This window comes from Dermochelys coriacea, chromosome 23 (assembly GCF_009764565.3).
Source record: "Dermochelys coriacea isolate rDerCor1 chromosome 23, rDerCor1.pri.v4, whole genome shotgun sequence".
NCBI classification, from domain to species: Eukaryota; Metazoa; Chordata; order Testudines; family Dermochelyidae; genus Dermochelys; species Dermochelys coriacea.
The window spans coordinates 12,212,179-12,238,759 of NC_050090.1; the positions used below are offsets into that span (position 1 = coordinate 12,212,179).

The following is a 26,581-nucleotide window of genomic DNA, read 5'->3' on the forward strand; positions in this document are numbered from 1 at the left end:
TGCAAAGTAATGCACATTGGAAAACATAATCTTAACTATACATATACAATGATGGGGTCTAAATTTGCTGTTACCACTCAAGAAAGAGATCTTGGAGTCAGTATGGAGAGTTCTCTGAAATCATCTCAATGACAGGTTTCAGAGTAGCAGCCGTGTTAGTCTGTATTCGCAAAAAGAAGAGGAGTACTTGTGGCACCTTAGAGATTAACAAATTTATTTGAGCATAAGCTTTCGTGAGCTTTAGTAGCTCACGAAAGCTTATGCTCAAATACATTTGTTAGTCTCTAAGGTGCCACAAGTACTCCTCTTCTTTTTGCATCCACTCAATGTTCAGCGGCAGTCAAAAAAGCCAACAGAATGTTGGGAATCATCAAGAAAGGGATAGATAATAGGACAGAAAATATCATATTGCCTCTATATAAATCCATGGTACATCCACACCTTGAATACCTTGATAGAGGTCTATAAAATCATGAGTGGTATAGAGAAAATAAATAAGGAAGTGTTATTTACTCCTTCTCATAATACAAGAACAAGTGGCCACCAAAGGAAATGAATAGATAGCAGGTTTAAAACAAACACAAGAAAGTATTTTTTCACGCAACGCACTGTCAACCTCTGGTACTCCTCACCAGAGGGTGATGTGAAGGCCAATACTATAACAGGGTTCAAAAGGGAGCTAGATAGATTCATGGAAGATAGGTCCATCAATGGCTATTAGCCAGGATGGGCAGGAATGGTGTCCCTAGCCTCTGTTTGCCAGAAGCTGGGATTGGGTGACAGGGCATGGATCACTTAATAATAACCTGTCTGTTCATTCCCTTTGGGGCACCTGCCATTGGCCACTGTCAGAGGACAGGATACTGGGCTTGATGGACCTTTGGCCTGACCCAGTATGGCTGTTCTTATGTTCTTAACTACCGGAAGTCAGTACAAAACCTCAGGGTGCCGTCAGGCTTGGGGACCAAGACAATAGGACTGGACCACTGGCTGTGGGATTTCTCAATCACCCCAAGCTCCAGCATCTTCCTTACTTCTGCCCTAATTTCTTCTCTTTTTGCCTCTGGTATGCGATATGGTTTTATCATCAGCCTGGCTCTGGGAAAGGTGACGATGTAATATTGGATCAGCGTCGTATGGCCTGGCTGTGTGGAAAACATGTCTTGATTCCACTGAATCATCTCAATGATCTCTGTTTGTTGTTCTAGGGCTAGTTTGGGGGATATCCTTACCTGCCCTTGTGGACCATCTGCCTGGGGTGGGGTCGGCAAGATGGTCACACATGTTTCCCGATCACGCATGGGGTTTCAGTAAGTTGACATGGTAGATCTGCTCTGGCCTTCGACGATCTGGCTGCTTCACCTTATAATTTACCTTCCAACAGCTTCCATGATCTCATAGGATTTACACCAGCTGGCCAGGAGTTTTCTTTCTGTTGTTGGTATCAGCACCAGCACTCCTGGTTGAAATTTCCGTGTTTTTGCCTGACGGTTGTAGTAGGTTCGAGGGGGCCACTTGTGCTTTCTATGGAGGTCACTCGGGCTATTCGTTCTTTCATCTGGGCCATGTGTGCAATGACGTTCATTCCTGGATTATGTTGTCCCCACCATTCCTCCTTTGCAATGTCCTATATGCCACATGGGTGGCATCCATACAGTAACTCAAAGGGGTAGAATCCTGTAGATGCCTGGGGCACTTCTTGTATCACAAACATCAGGTATGGTAGGAGGGTATCCCAGTTTTTTCCATCTTGGGCCACCACCTTTCGGATTATGCTCTTGCGAGTGCAGTTAAATTGCTCAACCTGACCATCTGGTCATGCCAGCCACCTCTGGCAGCAGTACAGGGCCAGGGCAGGCAGGGAGCCTGCCTTAGCCCCCCTGCACTGCGGACTAGGATCCACCTGATGTAAGCGCCCCACGTCCACTCCCACACCCCAACCTCCTGAGCCAGCCCTCAGACCACTCCCTGAGCCTGCACCCCAAACCGCCTCCCACACTCCAACACCCTGCCCTGGCTCTGAGTCCCCTCCTGCACCCAAACTCCCACCCAGAGCCCGCATCCTCTCCTGCACCCCAACCCCCTGCCCCAGCCCAGTGAAAGTGAGTGAGAGTGGGGGAGAGTGAGCAACGGAGGGAGGGGGATAGAGGAAGCTGGGTGGGGCTTTGGGAACGGGCAGGGCAGGGAGCAGGGCAAGAATGTTTGGATTTGTGTGATTAGACAGTTGGCATCCCTGCGTGTCACCTGCCCCATCCCCATTATGTCTCCCGTCTCATCCCACCCTTCCCCCTTCCCAACTTATTCCCCTTCCCCAAGAAAAGACTTTTCTGGTTTGTCTCAGGTGTTTGGTCTCTAACAAGGGTTTTAGGTGAGAATAAGCTGTTCACCGTGATGGGACCTCCCAGGCCTGACCCCACTGACCCCATGGTGGAGGTGCTGGCTCCTGCCAGGCCTGGCCCAGCTCTGGGGTGAGTGGCCCAGCCCCACTGACCCCATAGGAGCAGTGCTGGCTCCTAGCAGGGCTGGTTTGGGGTGGATCTGTCCTTTATGTAAGGGGACTGTTGGCCCCTTACTAAACTCGGTGCAGTTTTTGGTTGGGTAGCTCCCAGTACCAAGCAGAAGGGTCTATGGGAAATCAGGACAGTGATTGTGACAATCCCAGGGGCAATGGGGAGAGGCCAATGCTCCAGGTCAGGCTGATTGACAGGGCAGACAGGCTAACGAGGGAGGCAGGGGGGTCCCCTCCTCCCTGTGAGCTGGTGGAGGCGCTTGGGCCAGAACAGGGCAGAGCTACGGAGAGAGCAGGAGCCTGGGCTAGACTGAGCTGGAGGCAGGGCCGTGCCGGCCAGGGAGAACCAGGGAAGCAGGCCATGGAGCAGATCTGTGCTGGGAGCAGAGCTGCAGCACTTCTGGGGCTGGAGCAGTCCAGAGCCGGATGCCGGGAGCAGCTGGGGAGAGCGCGGGGGACACGGAGCAGAGGGCCCAGTGCAGAGAGACTCCCCCAGCCAAGAGACCTTACAGGCTGTCCTAACATAGCATTATGCCAGAGAACTCTGCCTATGTGCCAAATATTGCTGCAGGTGAGACATGAGGTTCTGTATTAAAACATTCTTGTTTATTGGTCAGTGTTGGAGGCTGGGAGTCGGGACTCTTGAGTTCTCTAACTAGCAGCGATACCTGATTCACTTTAAGAAAAGGAGGACTTGTGGCACCTTAGAGACTAACAAATTTTTTAGAGCATAAGCTTTTGTGAGCTACAGCTCACTTCATCGGATGAGCTGTAGCTCACGAAAGCTTATGCTCTAATAAATTTGTTAGTCTCTAAGGTGCCACAAGTCCTCCTTTTCTTTTTGCGAATACAGACTAACACGGCTGCTACTCTGAAACCTGATTCACTTTGTGCGTGATTGTAAGCAATTCACTTGGCCGCTGGGTGTTTCACTTTACCCCGGTGTACAATGTGGTGGGGAGAGGGACTCAGGGGGCCAGCTCCACATGGGAGGAAGGGGGGAAGGAGATGGGCCCGCCCTCTACTCCGGGTTCCAGCCCAGGGCCCTGTGGAATGCAGCTGTCTAGAGAGCCTCCTGGAACAGCTGTGTGACAGCTACAACTCCCTGGGCTACTTCCCCATGGCCTCCTCCCAACACCTTCTTTATCCTCACCATAGGACCTTCCTCCTGGTGTCTGATAATGCTTGTACTCCTCAGTCCTCCAACAGTCCGCGTTCTCACTCTCAGCTCCTAGTGCCTCTTGCTCCCAGCTCCTCACACACACACCATGAACTGAAGTGAACTCCTTTTTAAAACCCAGGTGCCCTAATTAGCCTTCCTTAATTGATTCTAGCACCTTCTTGATTGGCTGCAGGTGTCTAATCAGCCTGTCTTAATTGTCTCCAGAATGTTCCTCATTGTTCTGGAACCATCCCTGTTACCTTACCCAGGGAAAAGGGACCTACTTAGCCTGGGGCTAATATATCTGCTTTCTATTACTCTCCTATAGCCATCTGGCCCGACCCTGTCACAATGTGTTTTGAATGAAGTGTCTGGGGAAAATCTCAGCTTGGTTAATGCAAGCTTGTTGGGCATAGCTTTCCCACACTGAGGGAACTATAGAGCAAACTATATCAATTCACCACATTGTACAGATCCTCATTCAGTGCAAGACAGTATAATTCTGGGTTTATACTCCAGCAGGGGTGCAAGCCTGGGAAGCTTGGCTGTATGTCCTGGAGTGGCTTAGGTAAAGCACTCAGTTGGACTTGTGGCACCACCTGCTGTTGTGTTGGGTGATAACAAGGCCCGGAGAGGCTGAGTATCTCCAGCAAAGCCACAGCGGTTCCTGCACCTCTCAAACTGCACCCCGGGGTGATAACCCATCACAGTGGGGATAGGGCGCAGTGAGGAGAGGGGGGATTATGGATGGGGGATAAATAGGGAAGCGTGGGTAGGAGAGGGGCAGTGGGGTCAGGTGGAGTGGGACCTCATTTGAAGTACCAGTACTATCAGCAATTTTTCCTCTAATTTTTTCCAGACGTGTGTTGAATGAATTTTGTTTTGTGCACCATATTTAGGTAATGCGCAGAAAACTCACACGATTAACTCAAAAAAAAAGCAATTAAAAAAATTAGCTGTGATTAAACTCGCTGTTAAACAATAGAATACCAATTCAAATTTATTAAATATTTTTGGATGTTTTTCTACATTTTAAAATATATTGATTTCTATTTCAACACAGAAAACAAAGTGTACAGCGCTCACTTTATATTATTATTTTTCATTACAAATATTTGCACCGTAAAAATGATAAACAAAGAAATAGTATTTTTCTGTTCACCTCAAACAAGTACTGTAGTGCAATCTCTTTATCCTGAAAGTGTAACTTACAAATGTAGAGGGGTTGTTACATAACTGCACTTAAAAACAAAACAATGTCAAACTTTAGAGCCTACAAGTTCACTCAGTCCTACTTCTTGTTCAGCCAATCACTAAGACAAACACATTTGTTTACATTTATGGGAAATAATGCTGCCTGCTTCTTATTTACAATGTCATCTGAAAGTGAGAAAAGGTGTTCACATAGCACTTTTCTAGCCAGTGTTGCAAGGTATTTACGTGCCAGATATGCTAAACATTCGTGTGCCACTTCATGCTTCACCCACCATTCCAGATGACATGCTTTCATTCTGATGATGCTCATTAAAAAAAATAACAAGGAGTCCGGTGGCACCTTAAAGACTAACAGATTTATTTGAGCATAAGCTTTCGTGGGTAAGAACCCCACTTCTTCAGATGCATGGAGTGAAAATTACAGAGGTAGATATAAATATACTGGCACATGAAGAGAAGGGAGTTACCTCACAAGTGGAGAACCAGTTTTGACAGGGCCAATTTGATCAGATTGTTTTTGTGGATACAGATCAACATGGCTGTCCCATGATATTAAAAAAAAGTGTTAATTAAATTTGTGACTGAACTTCTTGGGGGAGAATTGTATGTATCCTGCTCTGTTTTACCCACATTCTGTCATATATTTCATGTTAGAGCAGTCTCGGATGATGACCCAGCACATGTTGTTCATTTAAGAACACTTTCACTGCAGATTTGACAAAACGCAGAGGGTACCAATGTGAGATTTCTAAAAATAGCTACAGCACTCGCCCTAAGGTTTAAGAATCTGAAGTGGCCAGGCCAGGCCCTGGGCTGACATTACCTGATCAGCAGTGAGTACAGAGCTGGGATTTTGCTCCCTTTTATTCCACCGAGCTCCCCCTTCAGTGAACCCAAGTTCTGCCCGCGTTCAGGACATGCAGCTTCCCTGCCGGTGCCTCGGTCTCCCCAACATGGCCTTCTGGCTTGTGGAGCTGTTTGGCCCCCCAGAACAGAACACCCCCTGGAATAGGGATCGGTCTCTGCCCCATGGCCCCATTCAGAAGTTCCATGCCCCTAGCTAGGCCAGTCTCACAGACACCCTCGTTCCACAGGGGATGGGCCAGCAGCTAAGTCTCCTTCCAGATCCATGGCCCGTGCATGCCAGCTGGACGGCTCTCCCTACATTAGTCCTTGCTGAGACACCAAGCACCTCTTGGTAGGACAGTATCTGGGATTGCCCCCTGGCAGGCCACTCAGACACAGTTAAACTCCCTTCCAATACACAACAATCCTGGGGTCCGGATGCTTGGCCAGGCCTGGCCCAAGCCATGACTGAGAGAAACAGTTCACCCCCTTCCTCTCCGTTCTCCATGCCTGGGCCCGTCTCTCCAGCTGGCCGCTACCCAGGACTGCTGGGGGTTTTTTTGGAATTACTCAGCAAAGACACCCCACAGCCCCAGGGTGAGCGCCCCGCTCCCTTAGCATGGCAGCGAGTGGCAGAGAAGCGCCCCCTCTTGGCCACTCACCAGAGTGCTGTGAGAGGACCCAGTCGCTGGATCTGGGAGTCTGAACAGAGCCAGACCTGAGATCTGTCTTGGGGTCCCCGGGCACAGTCGCAGGGTGCAAATCCTCTGCCTAGCACTTGCCCTGACAGCTTAGACACATGGTGCCCTGCCCAGCACCTGCAACCAGGGGGACCCCTCAGACTCTCCTGTAGCTTAAACACCCCCTGGAGAGCTCCACCAAAAGGTGGGAACCCTGGGCGAGGTCCCCTTCATCAGCCCCCACCGGGAGGTGTAGGACAGACACACAGACACTGTGCACAGACGTCTGACACATCTAAACACCCCTCCCTACCCAACCCCTGCCTCAGTTTCCTCCCTGCTCTGGACTGGAGACATCTGGAGCCACCCAGGGGCCTTCTGCTGCCATTCATGGCTTGTGATCTGAACTGTGGGGCCAGACCTGGGGGTGGGGGAGGCCCCGTCACTGTGAGTGGAAAATTCTCACCTAAAAACCTTGTTAGAAACCAAACACCTGAGAAAACCAGGAAAGTTTTTTCTTCTGGAAGGAGGGGATGGGGAATAACCTGGGCAGGGGAAAGGGGAGGGATGCAAGAGGGGAAAGTAGGAGCGGGATGTGTCTTGACAGGGGATGTCTGACCACAGTGATAGATTGAATGCTTGGGTAACCCACTGAGACAGCATTTCTCACGTCCGTCTCCAATGGCTGCTTGAGGAAGGGACTAATAATTGCTCATAGAGCTCACAGAACAAGCTGGGGATCTGAGGGATCGAAACCCTGCTGTTGATCTATGTAGGAGTTCAGTGTCTTTTCCTTCTGGGTTTGTATAGCACCTAGCACGATAATGGGGCCTGGTCCAGGACTGGGGCCGAGGCACGATCATGCTCTGGTTTCATGTGATTCATGCAGTGAAAAGCCCCCTTGAAAACAGGTTTGTGTTTCACAACTCAGTCACTGGGTCAGTTATGGTGTGAATCCCTGACACACGCACGTCAGGTGTTTGTCACACGCTTTCCTGTGGAAGCCCCGGCGTGGGTCTGTGGTCGGTCTCCTGCCCCCTGCCCCACATACAGACCCGGGGAGTCTGTGACAAGGCTCACCCTGGGAGCCTGGCATTGTTGATCCAGTCCCTAGCATTAGTGGCGGTGGCAGCCAGCCCATGGGCAGGTGTCCCTCGTCAGCCTGCTCCACGGTCGTGAGGTTTGGGTCACATGGGAGGACAGGGGAGAGCCCAGGCAGATCGGCTGGTGCCATGCAGGCCTGGCTGCTCCTGCCCACAGCCAATTTCCTTGAGCACTTTGGGAGGTGAGTGAAGATTGTGCACTATGTGCCCTGAACTGCCCAGCTAACGCAGCCCCTGAGCAGTGACCCCTCTTCTTATATCTCCATTACAGCAGCCCGTGCCACAGCGTCCCACACTGCATGCACTGGCACTATCCTCATCCCCGGACCCAGGAGAGGTCCCTGTCGGTTCTGCCTTCCCTGCAGGTTCGGTGGAGCTGGGGACAGATAGTTCTTGGGTGTCTGTCGGGGAAGGCTGTGAAAGGGAAGGTGGGAGGAAGCACAAGTCTTTCCCTGTCACTTCCTGATTGTGGGATTGAACGATCCTTGCAATTTCCCATTAAATAGAATTCTTTCTGATTGCTACAATCCCTTCCCTGCGCATTGCCCAGATTTTAAAGCTTTATTGGGTTTCTCTCGTGTTTGATTAGAGCCGCCTTCCCGGAACAGAAACCTGTTTCTTCTCCTCTGAATTGTCTTATGAAGCACAAGCTTTAGCGACAGGCACCTGACCCTAACCGAGGCCTTTACCACTCACCTGTCCACACCAGAGGATCCCTGCCTGGTTAATGAGCAGGTGAATCTGGATCAAGGAGAGAAGCTGATGAAACGAACAGGCCTGTACGACTCACCAAGCCAGGGCAGACCCCAGCTTCTGTCTAACTGGTTTTCCTGCCTCCTGTTTCCGTCCCCCACCCCCAGCGCAACACCTCACAGCCTCCAGCCACTGACTGGAGCCTCGTCCCGTCAGTCCGGGAGCTGCAGGTCCCCGTGGGGCGATGGGGCACCTAAACGTCCCACTGCAGATGGACGCGCGCCCAGCGCTGGAACCAGAGCGCTTTGCCCAGCAGTTTTCGTGGTGTGGCACGTGCCAGCCAATCTCATGGACCCGCCCAGAGCCCACAGGGCAGATCTGCCCCGACCCCCTCTCAGCCCCCGCTGAGCTGCCCTCCCGTCGGATCCAGCCAGCGGGGGGCTGGCAGGAAACGTGCAAACTGGGGTCTGCCCATCGTGTTTTTCATGGGTCTACCTCACATCACCAGCAGATGGCAGCAGATGGCCAGGGTGATCCATAGCGAGCTGGGTGTCTGGCAAAGGCTGCCCTGCCTCGCTCCCAAAGGGGTGAGCTCTGTGCCAGGGTCTGGGCTCAGGGGGAGCCCCAGGCAAAAAGTGGGGGCCCAGGCCTGGCCCGATGAAGGGGGCACTGCCAGGGAGGCCTCCCATGCTGTGTAAAGTCCAGACGCATGGACGGAGAGGAGGGAGACAGACACATGGACAGAGACACGAGGCCCCAGGATGCTCCGACAGTTTATTGGGGTTAATCATTCAGGGTTGGGGGGACGCCGCAAAATAACAGGCCTTGAGAGAAGAAATGTCCCAGCCCCTGCACCCTCTGCATCCCCCAAATCTTCCAATGCTGCCCCGCGCCCCGCTCTCCCCCTGCCCCTGACGGTGTCCCCAGGCCTACAATCCCCCCAAGCCTCCAGCGGCGCCCTCAACCCCGCCGTCCCCCACGCCCTCCACGCCCCCCACGTCCCCCCCGCCCCCCACGGCGGCCCCCGCCCCGCCGTCCCCCACGGCGCCCACCACCCCGCCGTCCACCACGGCGTCCCCAGCCCCGCCGTCCCCCACGGCGCCCCCAGCCTCTCCGTCCCCCACGGCGCCCCCAGCCCCGCCGTCCCCTACGGCGCCCCCAGCCCCGCCATCCCCCACGCCTCCCAAAGTGCCTCCCACCCCAATGCCTCCAGAGCCCAGTGTCTGGCCATCCCCCCAATGTTACGATATCGCCCTCTGCCCCGTTTTTCCCCCAGCCCTCCAATGGTGCCACCTGCCTCACCATCTCCCCAGCCCTCTGAAGGTGCCCCCTGCTCTCCCCTACATCCTCTGCTCTCCCCTCTCCCCCCTGCTCTCTCTTCTGCCCCCTGCCAGGTAGGTGCAGCGGCTGTCTCATGGCTCGCATCTCGTCCAGGCAGGCGTTGGTTTTGGTGTTGGGGTCGTTTCCCCTGCAGTCCCTGCAGCCCTTGGTGTCGCAGCGCAGCAGGGGCACGTCGGGTAGCCGGTGCCAGGCCTCCAGCAGGCTTTTCGGATCCAGGTCCCGATCCTGCCGGTAGATCTGCCGGAAGACGAAGGCCTTGTAGTTGTGATCGATGGGGCGGAAGGTGTCACTCACCAGCCATAGGATGTTGTGGGGCCTCTTCCCCAGCAGGCACGTCCCCGCGCAGGGCAAGTGGATGGTGAAGAAGATCAGGCAGCTTCTCTCATTGTAGGTCCGGACCAGGAGCTTCTGCACCGGGCTGTTCTGGTCGCCCTGCTTCTTCATCCGGGGAGCCACAATGTGCCCTTCATCTGGGTCATCCAGGTTGTCCTCTTGGTTAATGGCTGCCTGCATGTCCCACAGCTTGTTCCTGGGCAGCACCTGTTCCAGATCAGATGGGTTCTCACAAGTGGCTTTCTCCAGGCTGACGGCGAAGGCGTATTCAACAGCCAACCCATCCCTAAGGGAAGGCAAAGCGAAGGGCTGTGAGGGCATGTGGGGCTCTGAACAGCTCTGCCCCCAGCCCTGAGCAGCAAACTTGTGTTGGGTCACACATGGCGCCATCGCTGGCTGCTTCTAGGCTCTCAGGGGTCCAGCCTGGGTCAGGGGATATTTGCTCCCTGGGAGAATGAAATAAACGTGGAGGGTGGTTTTAAGAAGAAACTGCCACAGGTGCCCCCGGGGATCATCAGCATGGTGTGAGATTTGGTCCATCAGCTCCCCAGGGCTGAGCGTTACCACTTGAGCTCCAGGAGCAAGCCAGAGGTTTTACACGGAGCCACCCCAAGAGAGGGACGTGACACACAGTTGGCCCTGGGACACACAGTGATTTGCTGGTGAACTGAAGAATACTGGAGATGGGAGCTCCTCATTTGTCCCCCCCAGCTCTGGGAAGGGACTGTGACTGTGGTTAAAGGGAGGCTAACAATGGCACCTATATGTGACACATTCCCTGTGAAAAGTTGTGTGTCTGCCCTGTTAGAGAGCTGGGTTCTCGTCCCACCTCTGCCTGAAGTGGCCTTGTGCAGCTGGACTGGGGAGGGTCGGGGGGCTCATGGCTGGCTGAAGACAGGGCACGAATTTGTAAGGTCTGAGGCCTTTTTTGGCAATTAGCGGCGGGAGCAGCCAGGAAACAGAGAGTCACATCCTCACATCCCCTCTACATTATAAAATAACAATGTAACATTGGGCTGTTAAGGAGGCATTTCTGTCCTAATAGTCCCCACCATCACCAGCTCTTAAGATCGTTAAAGAAAACTTTGTTTGACAGCATTTAGCAGTCTGGCAAGAAACCATTTATCAGCAGCTGTCATTGTTCAATCGATACTTCTAATGTTTTCCCTTTATAGTCCCCCACTTCTCTATTGTTTATCTATATGGTTTCTGTCTGGTGCATAACTAATTTTGCAAGATTTAAATCAACTAAGCTGGCCGGGTCTGATTGGGTAAAGAATTGTTTTGTAATGGGCTAGGATTGGTGAAAAACACAATTTTGTAGTATTTTAGTTTACCATTGGGTAAGGTACAGCTAAGCAGGACTCAAGTTTCACTGTATAAACCGGGGTCCAAAAGGAAGGAAGTTCTTTGGACGCACAGCCCAAGATCAGCACTGCCAGCCCTCAGCACCCTGCCAGCCCTCAATGCAGAGGATGGAGCCCCAGATGACCTGACACTGACTGGCCACCAGGAAAAGTCCATCTGCCTTATTGGGAGTGGTGAGCATCGTCTGCTTCCCCTGTGTATTCTGTTTTGGTAACTGTTCATAAATAGAGATTAAGGATATGACTGGGCAAGGCTCTTTCACTAGTAAAAAGCCCCACAAACCTGCAGAAAATTACTCCTGAGCCCTAGGAACTGGAAAAGTGCATGGGTGTCTAAATTAATCAGGTTACGCCTTGACCTTCACCTTAGCTACCATCTAGTGGGAGGGAAACTTGCTCTGGGTGGATACAGCATGGGCTTGGGGGAGCACAGGTGTCACCTCTGGGGCAGGGTTAACCCGACAGAACTTCATCCTCTAAGCTGAGCCCTCACCCCCCCTTCTGCAGCCCCCAGCCTCCGGATCAGGGAGTGGGAATGAAGCCAGGTTCATGGTGTTTTGTCCTATTAGAGCACTATCATGAATATTCATGCTAATGCTCAGCCTCCCATGTCCAAATCTAACCTCCTCACCCTGATAATACTGGGGGGCACTTATCCTACAGGACAGTTCTTTAAAGAGTCTTGGGTGCAAGGTACCTGGTCCTCATTTATTCAAAAGGGAGTGTACAGCAAGCACATGACTATTGCTGCTCAAAATTTTTCTTACAGAACAGTTTTCCTTAGGGAAAGGCTGATTCAACAAAATCCGAACGTTCCAAGCGAATACATCGATTTTGTGTAATTTTTGGATGAAAAATTATCAGAACAATTTGTTTAGATTGAAACATTTGGTTATGACTGGTTTTTTTTACTTTTGTTATGTTATATTGCTGTTTATAATATACAGGTGAAAACATCTGGACTTTCATATTATTATATTATATTATATCATATTATATTATATTATATTATATTATATTATATTATATTATATTATATTATAAAGCAGGAAAGTCAAATTACTAAAGCTGAAATGGAAATATTTTGATCTTACTGAAATGAAATATTCAGATATGGTCCAGCTGAAATCTGTTTTTAATTTTTCCAAAACAAAATTTGTAATTCCCATTCCGTGGAAGTTTTCAAATTTTAGTATTAATTCGGACTGAAAAGGAAATAAAAATTTCAGAATTTCTGAGGGAATTGGAATTCCATTTTCCAACCAGTTTTTCACAATAGTAATGAGTCCCCCACCCCTCTTCATCCCAGAATCACCCCTCCCAGCTCCGAGCCCCATCTCCCCCTGCACCCCAGAATCACCCCTCCCAACTCTGCCATGCACTGAGCCACCAATGTCATAAAAAATCACAGAGGGCCAATATTTACCACCTGGGGAGGGCAGAGGGGTCACAGCCAGATGGGAAATGCCCCAGTGGGGTCTCACTCACTTATCTACATGATCCACAATCTCTCTCAGCGCCGCGGGTTTGGTGCTCCCGACAGTCTCTGGTCCGAAGCAGAGGAGAAGGGGCAGCAGCAGGAGTCCAGCCCTGAGCATCCACCCCGACACCTGCACAGGATCCCATAGCATCATCACCCCCAAGCCTGGGCACAGACCCAGAACCTGCCAACCCACATCGCCTAACCCCTGATGTGCCACCAACAGGAGAGGGGGCAGGAGTTAACCCCCTGAAGATTGATGGGGTGAGGGTGTGAATGGCAGACAGGCCTTCTGTGGGGCACTCTGGGCCATGAGAGGGGGACAAAGGGCACTCACCTGGGATTCCATGGGGCAGGAGGAGGCGCTGGGGATTCACCAGGGTTTCCATGGGGTAGGAGGCAGGGATGACTCACTAGGATTTACATGGAGCAGGAGTTGGGAGGAATGCCTCACCAGGGTTTCTATCGGGCAGGAGGCGGCGGGAGGGACTCACGAGAGTTGCCAAGGGGCAGGAGGTGAGGGGCAGTGGGAATTCACCAGGGTTTCCATGGGGCAGGAGGAGGTGCGGGACTCACCGGAGTTTCCATGGTGCCGGAGCAGGAGGTGCCGTCGCTCACTGACAGATGCTCACACCAGATCCACAGTGATGGGCTCCCAGCTCCCAGCCCCTCTTCTTATAGCCCCATTCTTCCCCCCACCCCACAACATGCTGCAGAGGGGTGGTGCCCACTCCTGCTGTTCCCGTGACCAGCCCAGGGGCAGGGGAGGTGGGACTCAGCTACTTCATTCAATATTGCCTTGAAAGGAAACTCCATGGGGCTGAGCCAGAAGGGGTGGGGCAGATGGGGGAACAGGATGGGAGATGGCCAGGGGCGGGGCAGACATGGTGGTGGATGGGAGGTGGCGAGGACAGTGGGGCAGATGAGGAGGGGGATGGGAGTTGTTGAGGGACAGGGCAGATGGGGGTGAGGGATGGGGCCTGGTGAGGGCCAGGGCACACAGCAGTGGGAGATGGGAGGTGGTGAAGGCCAGCCAGGCAGACTCCAGGCTGGAGTGCTGGCCCTGTCCGGGTGGGGTCGGTTTGTCTCATGCTGGTGGTGACAGGGTGAAGTTCCTGATTCTCCTCCTCATGAGCAAGGCCAATAAAGTTTCAGAGCATCCCGGGGCCACACATATCTGTCCCTGTGTCTAGTGCTGTGGCCCTCTGTGCTCCAAAGCAGTACCCTGCCATCCCCATATTTACCATAGTGATATAATTCGTCTATGTTGTGTACACAGTGTGCCTTGTGAGGTATCACTCTAAAAGCCTTGATCTGTTGAACAATAATGTCCTGGTGCATTGATTGTGCTGTCATTGTATGGGCAGTTATGAAGTTTTCCTCGGTGTGTGTCACTGGAAGATGTTGTGAGGTTGGGAGCAGTGAAGAAGTCAGACAGTGCTGATGGCCCATTAAGGGAATGCACACTCCCAAGGACTATCACGTGTGTACAATGAAGGCTTCTCAGAGGGATCCTGTAGACAATGGACACAGCTTGACTCATGTCACAGCAAAAGGTCTGTCCAGCAGGCTGGAAGACCCTATAAAGGAAGGGACGTGACTTTTGCCCTCTTGCCCCACCACAACTCAACACATGGAAGCACATCTGGAGAACAAAGACTGTGAACAGGGGAGGTGGCTCCAGATTGCAAAGGAGAATCCCAGCCTATGTACTAAAGAACTCGACCATCTATCGGGTGTAGCCAATTATTTTAATTTGGTATTCATTTATTGTGTGATGTCATGATTACATTCTATATACTCATTATATGTTAATCAGAATTGATTTATAGGATTATTATAGTAGTATAAAATTAAGCAATATTTCAAGGAAATAGGTAATAAGTCAGACAAGCTGAAACACAAGAAGACTGTAGACTGAGGCCTGCTGAAAGACTTTAGCTTAGCTATTTTAGTCCTTGGATACAAGCTGGCAACCTGAAAATGACCTGATGCCCTAAAATCCCTGTAAACATTTTAGGAGCAAGGAAGGAACGCCTGCCACTTTTCCAAAAGAAATATGGAACAAAGTAAGTAATCCAGTCAGGCATTTATTGCAACAATTCCAACTCCACAAAGGTCCTGGGAGGCCTTTGGGTGAGACTACATTAAAGCCCATGGGGGAGGGTTAGTTAAAAACCAGCTATTGCAGTGCTTGGGATCCCTAGAGATCCCTGAAATTTACTGTATTTCTTCTTTGAAAAGGAAAAGGTGGGGAAAAAAAGGCTTAAGAGGTGAAAGAAATAGCCATGGATTGTGTATATATAGCATGTAATAACCTATGGAAAAGATTTAAAAGAAAGGTAAAACAACTGGAGAAGGCAAAACAAGCCTTATGAAAAGAGCAGAAGACTAGTTACACATTGAAAAAACAACTTAGTAGGGTAAAGGAGATAAATCCTGAACTCCTTAATCAAAGGAACAGTTTGGCAAGAGACTTAAGCTACAGTAAGCAACAACTGTAAGAGGCTGGTTATAAAATGATGATGTGAAAAAAGAAGCCATGGGGCACGAACATTTATTTGGGCAAGAAGTAAAAATAGCAGAGCTAGCTCACAAAATGCAGGCACTAAAGCTAACTTGTGACATTCTGGAGGATATGTATCAACAGGTAGATATTGAAGGTGAAAATGGACAGATCCCTCAAGTAAATGTGGAGGATAATTGCATGGAGATGAAGTTGTTACCTGTGTATGTTGTAAATATAATTCCATATATTCCGGTGGCTATGGTGGAAGCTGGGAATGACCAACCCACAGCAAGTGACAGGTTTCAGAGTAGCAGCCGTGTTAGTCTGTATTCGCAAAAAGAAAAGGAGTACTTGTGGCACCTTAGAGACTAACAAATTTATTTGAGCATAAGCTTTCATGAGCTACAGCTCATTTCATTGGATGCATTCAGTGGAAAAACTCCACAGCAAGTAGAGGTAGAATTTCACCCCCACCTACCAGACTGAAAGCTAAAATTAGACAGGAAGAGCAACAAGAAACTGAACAATCTGGAAAATTAGGAATAGAGAAAGTATCAGATGCAAACACAGTTGCAAAAAATTCGGGGGCAGGGGAGGAAGCGGGGAATCTAAAAAAGCTGTCAGTGAAAAAAAAAAGCAGGTCACCTCCAGTGTTAGTGAAAGTTTTGATCAAAAATTAAATATTAAAAGGATTAAACCAGAAAATGAAGCTAATGGCAATTAGTATCTATCGTGAAAGTGGGGGGAAGAAAAAAAACAGGTAAGCCAAATATCTTGGAAGCCCATCCATAAAGGGGGTCGTTTATTGCAAGAAAGTCTTTGCAGTCTTTAAGTAATTTTAATATCTCTAAGCCAATCAAGTCACAAGCCATAATAAAAAGAACAAGTGGCATAATTCAGTTTAAATCTAACATGCCCATTGTACCCTAAGACACTTTAAAGCCCAAACCAGAGCATCCACAGAAACCCATGCCAGGGCTGGACTTTTCTAAGGTGCAGGCACCTACCCCAGCCAAACAAAAATGTAAAAGGTTACAGCAAAATTCCCTACCTAAATTGTCCACTGTTAAAGTTGCCCAAACTTGGGAGATACCAATTCCTCTAGAAGAAGAGGAACCTAGACTCCCCAGTGTAACTGAAAAAAAGAAAAAAGAATCAATTTCTAATGTGGAATCAATTGAATCTCAATAGCCATAGTAACAAGTATAAAAGTGTTAGAAGACATAGAAAAAACGGTGGGGCCAAAAAACCCCAGGAAATCTGGTGGCTGCTCACACAGTACATTTAGAAACTGTAGTAAAATTGTTTCAGTTCAATGGAGAAGACAAGGTTAAGATTTTACAGTTAACTGCAGACAAGGCTTTATGAAATATACTGCCCCCAAAGTTTCAAAATAAGATAAGTCATTTAAAGACACTGTAGGGTTGTTAAAAAGAAACATGCCCCCAAACCAGGCAGGGGTGACTGTGGTAGCTAACGTGAAGCAATGGGAAGGCAGGTCACCGCATACATTTCACAATAGATTTTCAGCAGCTTGGCTCTCTAATGAAATGTCTGGCCAGGAAACAAACCCACAATGTATTAATTTGTTTGTTAACCATTCTTCACCAGCAGTTGGGTGTAAAGTAATAATGCATGTTAACCCTGGAAGCACTCTTCCAGAAGTGCTGAACTTATTGTCTAATACTTAGAGTTATATTCAAACCCAACAAAAAATCCCAAGAGAAATCCGATGAAGTGAGCTGTAGCTCACGAAAGCTTATGCTCTAATAAATTTGTTAGTCTTTAAGGTGCCACAAGTACTCCTCCTCCTATAGCAACTGTTCAAGGAGCCTCTGATAAAGCAGTAGTGAAAGCAAAAGGCTCACAGACTGAGATAGAAGGTCAATCATCTAGTCCAAGAGGGTTAAATAATATTAAAATCAAATCAGACCAAAAAGGGGCCATACCACAACATCCCCAACTTCAAAATCCCAGTTAGTATAACCCTAGAAACATGACAGATGGCACAGGGACACGCTCCTTACCATCTTCACCAACCACAAGCAGGAAACAATTCATGCTTGACATGAATCATTACCGCTTCCGTCCAAGGAGCCCAATGTATCAACCCCCTAGTCCTACAATGGACATGATTTGCCAAATTTGAAAACACTTGGCAATTAAACATTTTGCATTTTTAATTGGCTTAAACCCAATGATCTTCCATTCTGTGCATATACCCATCTAATTTTTGCTTTTCCATCAAGTTAAAAATGGACAAGTATCTAATGCTCAACTGGCACACTGGATCTTGTTACTACAGGGCAAAAACAGAACATTAACATCAGTACAAATCCAATCTCCATTGCCAGAAGTCCTGTGTAATTCAGAAAATCTCTTGTATGTTCAGATGTGGAGCAAGGGAAACCTTTAAACCATCCCACATAAAAATCACAACATCGTATTGCTGTTTTGTTCATGAACCCAGTTACCGCAATCAAGACAAATAATGTAGAGTTTAAAATGTATGGTATCCCTCCAAAATCAAATTACCAATGTCCAGGGTAAAGGCAATCAGAGGGAAAGGAACACCGTTTGGAAGAGACCAACCTCATGTGTTCCACATTTGGCTCAATAGGCAAAACTTGCAACAGTAGCATGTATACTGAAACAATGCCAAAACCTATCCATTACTACAGAGATTAGAACCACCCTTTGATTACAGTTTTCTGATTCATCTTGGGTATGTAACCTACTTACAAATTCTTACCAGTATGGGATGTTTATAAAGTTACATCCTCAAATGGAGCCCCCCTCAAATATGCATCACTTTTACGGTACATTATTAAATTGGCTGTGCAAATATCCACTCCAGAACAGCAACCCATCATTCAGAAGGTGCAAGCTCATAGTAAAACAGGACTCTGAAAAATCATCATGATAATTCACTCGCCAAAAAGGAAGCCTGCAGTGAAATTCTATGGAAGGAACCTAAGCAAATAAATCTCATGGCAAATTCAAATTTGATCCCAATACATGCAGCAAAAAAAAAACAATTCAGTATCAGGGTACCAGATCTAAAAGCTTTGCAGGCAAAGGATCAAGAGATAGTAAAAACAATCAAACAATTCTCTTAAAAGCAAAAAATAAATAAGAAGCTTGGAGTTCATTATCACCAGACTCCCCGTACAAAAGTACAAATCAGAACGGTACATAACTAAGGATATATTCACGTATTTTAAAAAATGTTTTCCAGTACAGGTAGTCCCATCACAGCTGCGCAGTGAAATAATCTATCTGGTACATGCCACACCAGCAGGAGGTCATCCAGGGGCAAAAAAACCCCATGCAGCGCCTCATCTCAGTAGGTTAGTGGCCATGCATGAAGGCAGATGTTTGCCAGAAGCTGGGAATTGGTGACAGGGGATGGATAACTTGATGATTCCCTGTTCTGTTCGTTCCCTCTGGGGCACCTGACATTGGCCACTGTTGGAAGACAGGATACTGGGCAAGATGGACCTTTGGCCTGACCTAGTATGGCCGTTCTTATGTTCAGATGTACAACAATACTGTGAAAATTGTTTGGTTTGTGCACAAAACAAATTCCTACCCCCACAAAAAAGAATGCTCCTTTAAGGTCTCAAATATATAAAGGCCCATGGCAAACTTTGCAAATTGATTTTGTGGGACCTTTACCAAAAACTCCAAGGGAAAACCAATATCTTTTGGTTATTATTAACCCATTCTCTATGTGGGTAAAAGCATTCCCTTTAAAAGCAAATACTGTTGTAACAACAGCAAAAGTCTTGACTGAACAAATCTTTTCTCGCTGGGGACTCCCTGCTGGGGTAGAGTCAGACAGAGGAATACATTTTACTGAACAAAAGTTTCCAAAATGCCTACAATTATTAAAAGTGCCACAAAAATTGCCTATTCCATATAGACCTTGATCATCATGGTTGGCACAGCAAACAAATCGCACCATCAAACTTATGCTGCAAAAACTGGTAGATGCCAATAAAGCAACTGGAACACCCTAATTCCTCTCATTTAAATGGCCCTCAGGGCAACTCCAGCTGCCTCCACAGATCATATGCCTTTGAGGTTATAACTAAACAAACTATGCGAATGCCAGAACATCTTTTATGGTATACCAGTGACTCAGAGCTAGAGGAAATAAAATTAAAAGCCTACCCACAAGCATTACAAAAATATTTAGATCAAGCAAGATAGGATTGCAGCTGTCTGTGCCAGCAGCACTGTGCAATGAAATGGGACGCCGGGCAGGTCCCAGCGGGTGCCAATCGGCCCCGCGCTATTGGAGACAATGGGGCAGGTCCCAGCGGGTACCAATTGGCCCTGACGTTAGTGGAGCTACTCCAGCTGGGAATCTCACTCCAAGGTCACCGTGGGGTGGGGAGAGGCTCTAGCAGGGAGCTTAAAGTGTGCTTGGGGTGGGGAGGGGGTTCTAGACTGGAGTTCAACACTTGCTTGGGGAAGGGGAAGAGGTTCTAGACTGAAGCACAGAGGTCGCTAAGAAGTGAGGGGATTCTAGATAGGAGCCACATGCACACAGAGCAGGGGTGGGCAAACTATGGCCCACAGGCTTCCTTGCCACTGCCGTGGGCTCTGCACCGCTCCGGGAAGCAGCAATACCACATCCCTGCAGGCCCTTGGGGTGGGGGGAGAGGGCAGAGAGGTCCACACACTGCTCTTGCCTGTGGGTACCGGGAGGAAGCACGAGCAGGAGTGCGCGAGGGGGCAGGGCTCCTGCCTCATACCGAGAAAGAGGGACAATCAGCGAGTTACCTCAAGTGCCTATACACAAATGCAAGAAGCCTGGGAAACAAGCAGGGAGAACTGGAAGTCCTGGCACAGTCAAGGAATTATGATGTGATTGGAATAACAGACTTGGTGGGATAACTCACATGACTGGAATACTGTCATGGATGGATATAAACTGTTCAGGAAGGACAGGCAGGGCAGAAAAGGTGGGGGAGTTGCATTGTATGTAAGGGAGCAGTATGATTGCTCAGAGCTCAAATATGAAACTGCAGAAAAACCTGAGAGTCTCTGGATTAAGTTTAGAAGTGTGAGCAACAAGGGTGATGTCGTGGTGGGAGTCTGCTATAGACCACCGGACCAGGGGGATGAGGTGGACGAGGCTTTCTTCCGGCAACTCACAGAAGTTACTAGATCGCAGGCCCTGGTTCTCATGGGAGACTTCAATCACCCTGATATCTGCTGGGAGAGCAAGACAGCGGTGCACAGACAATCCAGGAAGTTTTTGGAAAGTGTAGGGGATAATTTCCTGGTGCAAGTGCTGGAGGAACCAACTAGGGGCAGAGCTCTTTTTGACCTGCTGCTCATAAACCAGGAAGAATTAGTAGGGGAAGCAAAAGCGGATGGGAACCTGGAGGCAGTGACCATGAGATGGTCGAGTTCAGGATCCTGACACAGGGAAGAAAGGAGAGCAGCAGAATACGGGCCCTGGACTTCAGAAAAGCAGACTTTGACTCCCTCAGGGAACTGATGGGCAGGATCCCCTGGGAGAGTAACATGAGGGGGAAAGGAGTCCAGGAGAGTTGGCTGTATTTTAAAGAATCCTTATTGAGGTTACAGGGACAAACTATCCCGACGTGTAGAAAGAATAGTAAATATGGCAGGCGACCAGCTTGGCTTCACAGTGAAATCCTTGCTGATCTTAAACACAAAAAAGAAGCTTACAAGAAGTGGAAGATTGGACAAATGACCAGGGAAGAGTATAAAGATATTGCTCAGGCATTTGCAGGAGTGAAATCAGGAAGGCTGAATCACACCTGGATTTGCAGCTAGCAAAAGATGTTAAGAGTAACAAGAAGGGTTTCTTCAGGTATGTTAGCAACAAGAAGAAAGTCAAGGAAAGTGTGGGCCCCTTACTGAATGAGTGAGGCAACCTAGTGACAGAGGATGTGGAAAAAGCTAATGTACTCAATGCTTTTTTGCCTTTGTCTTCACGAACAATGTCAGCTCCCAGACTGCTGCACTGGGCAGCACAGGATGGGGAGGAGGTGACCAGCCCTCTGTGGAGAAAGAAGTGGTTCGGGACTACTTAGAAAAGCTGGATGAGCACAAGTCCATGGGGCTGGATGCGCTGCATCCGAGAGTGCTAAAGAAGTTGGCGGATGTGATTGCAGAGCCATTGGCCATTATCTTTGAAAACTCATGGCAATCAGGGGAAGTCCCGGACGACTGGAAAAAGGCTAATGTAGTGCCCATCTTTAAAAAAGGGAAGAAGGAGGATCCTGGGAACTACAGGCCAGTCAGCCTCACCTCAGTCCCTGGAAAAATCATGGAGCAGGTCCTCAAGGAATCAATTCTGAAGCACTTAGAGGAGAGGAAAGTGATCAGGAACAGTCAGCATGGATTCACCACGGGCAAGTCATGCCTGACTAATCTAATTGCCTTCTATGATGAGATAACTGGCTGTGTGGATGAGGGGAAAGCAGTGGACGTGTTGTTCCTTGACTTTAGCAAAGCTTTTGACACGGTCTCCCACAGTATTCTTGCCAGCAAGTTAAAGAAGTTTGGGCTGGATGAATGGACTATAAGGTGGATAGAAAGTTGGCTAGATTGTCGGGCTCAAAGGGTAGTGATCAATGACTCCATGTCTAATTGGCAGCCGGTATCAAGTGGAGTGCCTCAGGCTGGCCTCAGGCCGGTTTTGTTCAATATCTTCATAAATGATCTGGAGGATGGTGTGGATTGCACCCTCAGCAAGTTTGCAGACGACACTAAACTGGGAGGAGAAGTAGATACGCTGGAGGGTAGGGATAGGATACAGAGGGCCCTAGACAAATTAGAGGATTGGGCCAAAAGAAATCTGATGAGGTTCAACAAGGACAAGTGCAGAGTCCTGCACTTAGGACAGAAGAATCCCATGCACCCCTACAGACTAGGGACCGAATGGCTTGGCAGCAGTTCTGCAGAAAAGGACCTGGGGTTACAGTGAACGAGAAGCTGGATATGAGTCAATAGTGTGCCCTTGTTGCCAAGAAGGCCAATGGCATTTTGGGATGTATAAGTAGGGGCATTGCCAGCAGATCGAGGGACGTGATCGTTCCCCTCTATTCGACATTGGTGAGGCCTCATCTGGAGTACTATGTCCAGTTTTGGGTCCCACACTACAAGAAGGATGTGGAAAAATTGGAAAGAGCCCAGCGGAGGGCAACAAAAATGATTAGGGGGCTGGAGTACATGACTTATGAGGAGAGGCTGAGGGAACTGGGATTGTTTAGTCTGCGGAAGAGAAGAATGAGGGGGGATTTGATATCTGCTTTCAACTACCTGAAAGGGGGTTCCAAAGAGGATGAATCTAGACTGTTCTCAGTGGTAGCAGATAACAGAACAAGAAGTAATGGTCTCAAGTTGCAGTGGGGGACGTTTAGGTTGGATATTAGGAAAAACTTTTTCACTGGAATGGGTTACCTAGGGAGGTGGTGGAATCTCCTTCCTTAGACGTTTTTAAGGTCAGGCTTGACAAAGCCCTGGCTGAGATGATTTAGTTGGGGATTGGTCCTGCTTTGAGCAGGGAGTTGGACTACATGACCTCCTGAGGTCCCTTCCAACCCTGATATTGTATGATTCTATGATTCTACCTCCCACAAAGCTCCCATTGGCTGGGAATAGAGAACTGTGGCCAGTGGGACCTTTGGGGGAGGTACCCACAGGTGATGGCAACACATGGAGCCCTCTGCTCCCCTCCTCTCCCAGGGGCCGCAGGGACATGGTGCCGCCCGCTTCCCAGAGTGGCGCGGCACGGGGCTGGAGCTGGAGCTGAGACCAGGGCAGGGAGGCAGGGATCTTGTCCTGGCCCCGGTGTGCACCACTGCCACCCCGGAGTTGCTCTAGGTAAGCAATACCGGGCCGGAGCCTGAAGCCCCCCTGCACCCCGCACCCCAACTCCCTGCCCTGAGCCCCCTGCCACACCCCGCACCCCTCCTGCACCCCAACTCCCCTCCCTGAGCCCCCTGCTGCACCTCGCACCCCTCCTGCACTCCCACCCCATGCCGAGCATCCTGCCACATCCTGCACCCCTTCTGCACCCCAACCCCCTGCCCTGCGCCCCCTCCTGCACTCCACACCCCTCCTGTACCCCAACCCCCTTCCCTGAGCCCCTTCCTGCACACTGCACCCCCTTCCACACTCCGCAGTTCACCCCCGCACGCCAACCCCCTGCCCTGGCCCTGCAAGCAATTTCCCCGCCCAGATGTGGCCCTCATGCCAAAAAGCTTGCCCATCCCTGACACAGAGGCTAGGGGTTCTAGATCAGAGCCAGGGGCACACTCAGGAGGGGCAGGGGTTCTAGACTGGAGGCTGTTACACACTCAGGGGGAAGGAAATTCTAGATTGGAGCATGGCATATATGTGTGGGTTCCATACTGGGGCTCAGCAGAGGCAGATTTTCCCTCTGGAAAGCACACTGCACCCAATAGGGACTGGCAGAAACACAGCACTGCCTTTGCCAAACCAGCCGGTGTTTTGCTAGGATCCAGGACTGACGGAGGTTTGGGTCCGGAACAGAGAAATGTAACCGAGAGCCCTATGCCAGCAGCATCTCCAGCCTCCTGGGGACATTGGCGTGAAGGTTTGGCTTGTGATGGTCGCGCCAAAAGGGGTTGCTGTTTGGAACCAGAAAGTCTGCTTCTCAGGTGAAGGGAAACTGAGGCAGGGCTCACCCATGGTGCCACACCTGGCCTTAAGGGGGCATGATGAGATGGCCTGCGCTAAGACTGAGCTGCTTCTCTTCAACGCCCATCTGGCCAAGGGGGCTCAGCACACAGGGATTGGGTCCCAAAGGGGCAAACTATTGTTCTAACACAGGGTTAATGGGGGCGGGTTGTAGATGCCAGGAGGGGTAAGAGCACAGGACGGGCCAGCTTGGATCACATTTGGGGCCAGGGTCCCAGATACCCCCCTGTCCTTTGGCAGCTCCCAGTGGTGTTCAGTGAGTGACCGCACCATAGCAACGGGACTGAAGACACAGCGGGAGGGAGGGTGTTTGGGGGTCACACAGCCATCAGGGCATGAGAGGGACCCACTGAATGTCTAATACTCCTGTGGAGACAGCCTGTCTACGCGCCCCTTCTGCACCCAAAGGTGCCCCCGGGGACTACGGGGCAGGGCAGTTCATGCCCCTTAGCGGCTGTACTGGGGCCTGGGCTCTGTGGGCGTGCCCCCTGGGAAGGGGGTTCATAGCCAGCCTGGGTTAGTGGGAGGCTCCCCTTTGGCCCCTGAGCTGATAACGGCCCCAGCCCAAGCTTCCTCTGCTGGTGCAACTGAGGCTTGAGAAATAAACGACCCTTGTGGCCACGGTGGTGGAACAAGAGCCATGGGGCCGGCAGCCTCCAACCCTGAGGGACCAGCCACTGTTGGCCTTATTTGTGGCAGGGAGTGGTGAGCAGGCGATGGCCTCCCTCCAAAGGCCCTCACCCTTCCTTTGGGGTCAAAGGGACCCCCCAGGAGAATGTGGCTGGGATCTGGGTGAGAAGAGGGAGCAGGGCAGAGCAAGGATCCACTGTGGGCTGGGCCAGAAGGGGTAGAGCAGCCCGGTGAGGGCATCTCTGGGGTTGGGGGATGCAGAGAAGGTATTTCTGGCAGTTTGGGGGAGAGCAGGGGGCAGGGGGAAAAGTAGGGGGCATGGAGGAGAACAGGCAGTGTGGGTGTCGCTCGGTCTGCCCCGCAGTCCCTCAGCTTGGCCCCTGGCTCCCAGCCTGGACGCCCCTTCCCAGGAGAGGAGCTGTGACCCCTGAGGATCCCTTCCCCTGGCCAGCGGGAGCGCTCGAGTCCCTGGGAGCCAGGTGCCCAAAGGGGCAGCAGGAGGAATCAGGGCTGGGGAGCTCCCCGTGGCTGTTGCCCCATGTTATTCCCGCTCTGGCTGTGCCCAAGGTTTGGGCTGGATGCGAGGGAGGCAGGCCCAGGACACAGGAGTCCGGCTGGATGGTCCCAGCCCTGTCCTGGCCGTAGACCCCATGCTGCAGGCAGGATGCTGGCTGGGCTCCCCGCCAGACCCCCGCACTCCAGGAGCTCCCGGTGCCATCCCTGCCAATGATGGCCTTGTAGGGACAGTGCACTGAGCCCCTATCCACCGGGGAGCCATTGGGCTGCATGTCTCCTCTGCACCCAACTGGTGCCCCCACCCCAGGGAGACTGTGGGTGGGAGCTGGGCCCCTGGCTGGGGACAATGGGGCAGGGCGATTTGTGCCACATGTGGGTAGGGCTGGGGCCCCTCCTGGTGGGGGGCTCGCCCTGACAAAGGGGTTCATGGCCCAGCCTGGGTGGGTGAGACACCCCACCCCTCACCGCACCGTGCCAGGCACAGGGTGTCCCCATTGGCCAAGCTCCCCCCGCTGTTGCAAATGTGGCTTGGGAAGTAAATGGCCCTTGCGGTGGTGATGGTGGTGCAAGAGCCATGTGGCCAGGAGGCCTCACTCCTGAGCCTTACACCAACCCCTCGCCTCAGACTCAGCCGAGCCTCCCCTGGGGCCTAACCTTGGTTGGGAAACGGCCCTTGTGGCTGTGCTGGTGACACAAGAGCCGTGGGGCCGGCAGCCTCCAGCCCCTGAGGGACCAGCCTCTAGTGACCTTTGTTAGAGGGCTTATTTCTTCACCCTCCCACTTCCCTGATCCTTCTTGCATGAACAGAGAGCACGAATACCCAAAGTCCGAAGGTGCAAACAATTCAATGTTTATTGGGGTAAACTTCCAGCAAGCTAAAATCCAAGTCCCTTTTTCCTTATTTTCAAATGGCCTTTATAGGAAAAGGGCCCTTGCGGTTGTGATGGTGGTGCAAGAGCCAACTTACTTCCTGTTTGCCCCTAATTTATATAGTAATATTCTCAGCTATACGTTAACCAATCATTTTACTGAAATCTATCTATCCAATCCTAACATATTGTAACATAATTCTCAAACCAAATATATCCCACCACCTTCAGTAACTGACACCTAGCAAAATTAATTATACAGCAGACAGACACAATTACAGAACCAGACAGATTAACAATAGAAAAGTGGGGGCCATAAACATAAAACAATACAGAAATGAGGGTTTCACAACCACAACCACCGATACGTGATTTCTTGCCAGACAGGATGCTATCAAAGTACATTTTCTTTAACCATCTTTCTCTGGAGGCGATGGGCATTATCAGGACAGGATTGTATCCTAACAGCCCAATAGCGCCTTCTTTCAATGGGTCTGGTTTGGATTGTGAGGATTGATCGGTCGCTTCCCAGCTTATGGCTGCCTCTGCGGCTTAGCCAAGGGCCTGAGCCTAAGAACAGGGCCAGACGGTCTCGGTAAGAGAAGGCCCTTACGCC

The 26,581-nt window shown here is 50.4% G+C and overlaps 1 protein-coding gene across 1 annotated transcript; it reads right to left on the reverse strand.

The window, feature by feature from the left end:
- Positions 1-9,160: 9,160 nt before the first annotated feature.
- Positions 9,161-13,434, reverse strand: LOC119847442. The gene is made up of 4 exons (XM_043501220.1): positions 13,306-13,434; positions 12,738-12,859; positions 9,408-10,168; positions 9,161-9,191 (listed from the first exon to the last, which is right to left on the reverse strand). Exons 1-4 carry the CDS (start codon positions 13,315-13,317, stop codon positions 9,169-9,171), a joined length of 918 nt encoding a protein of 305 aa, XP_043357155.1. The 5' UTR covers positions 13,318-13,434; the 3' UTR covers positions 9,161-9,168.
- Positions 13,435-26,581: the final 13,147 nt, after the last annotated feature.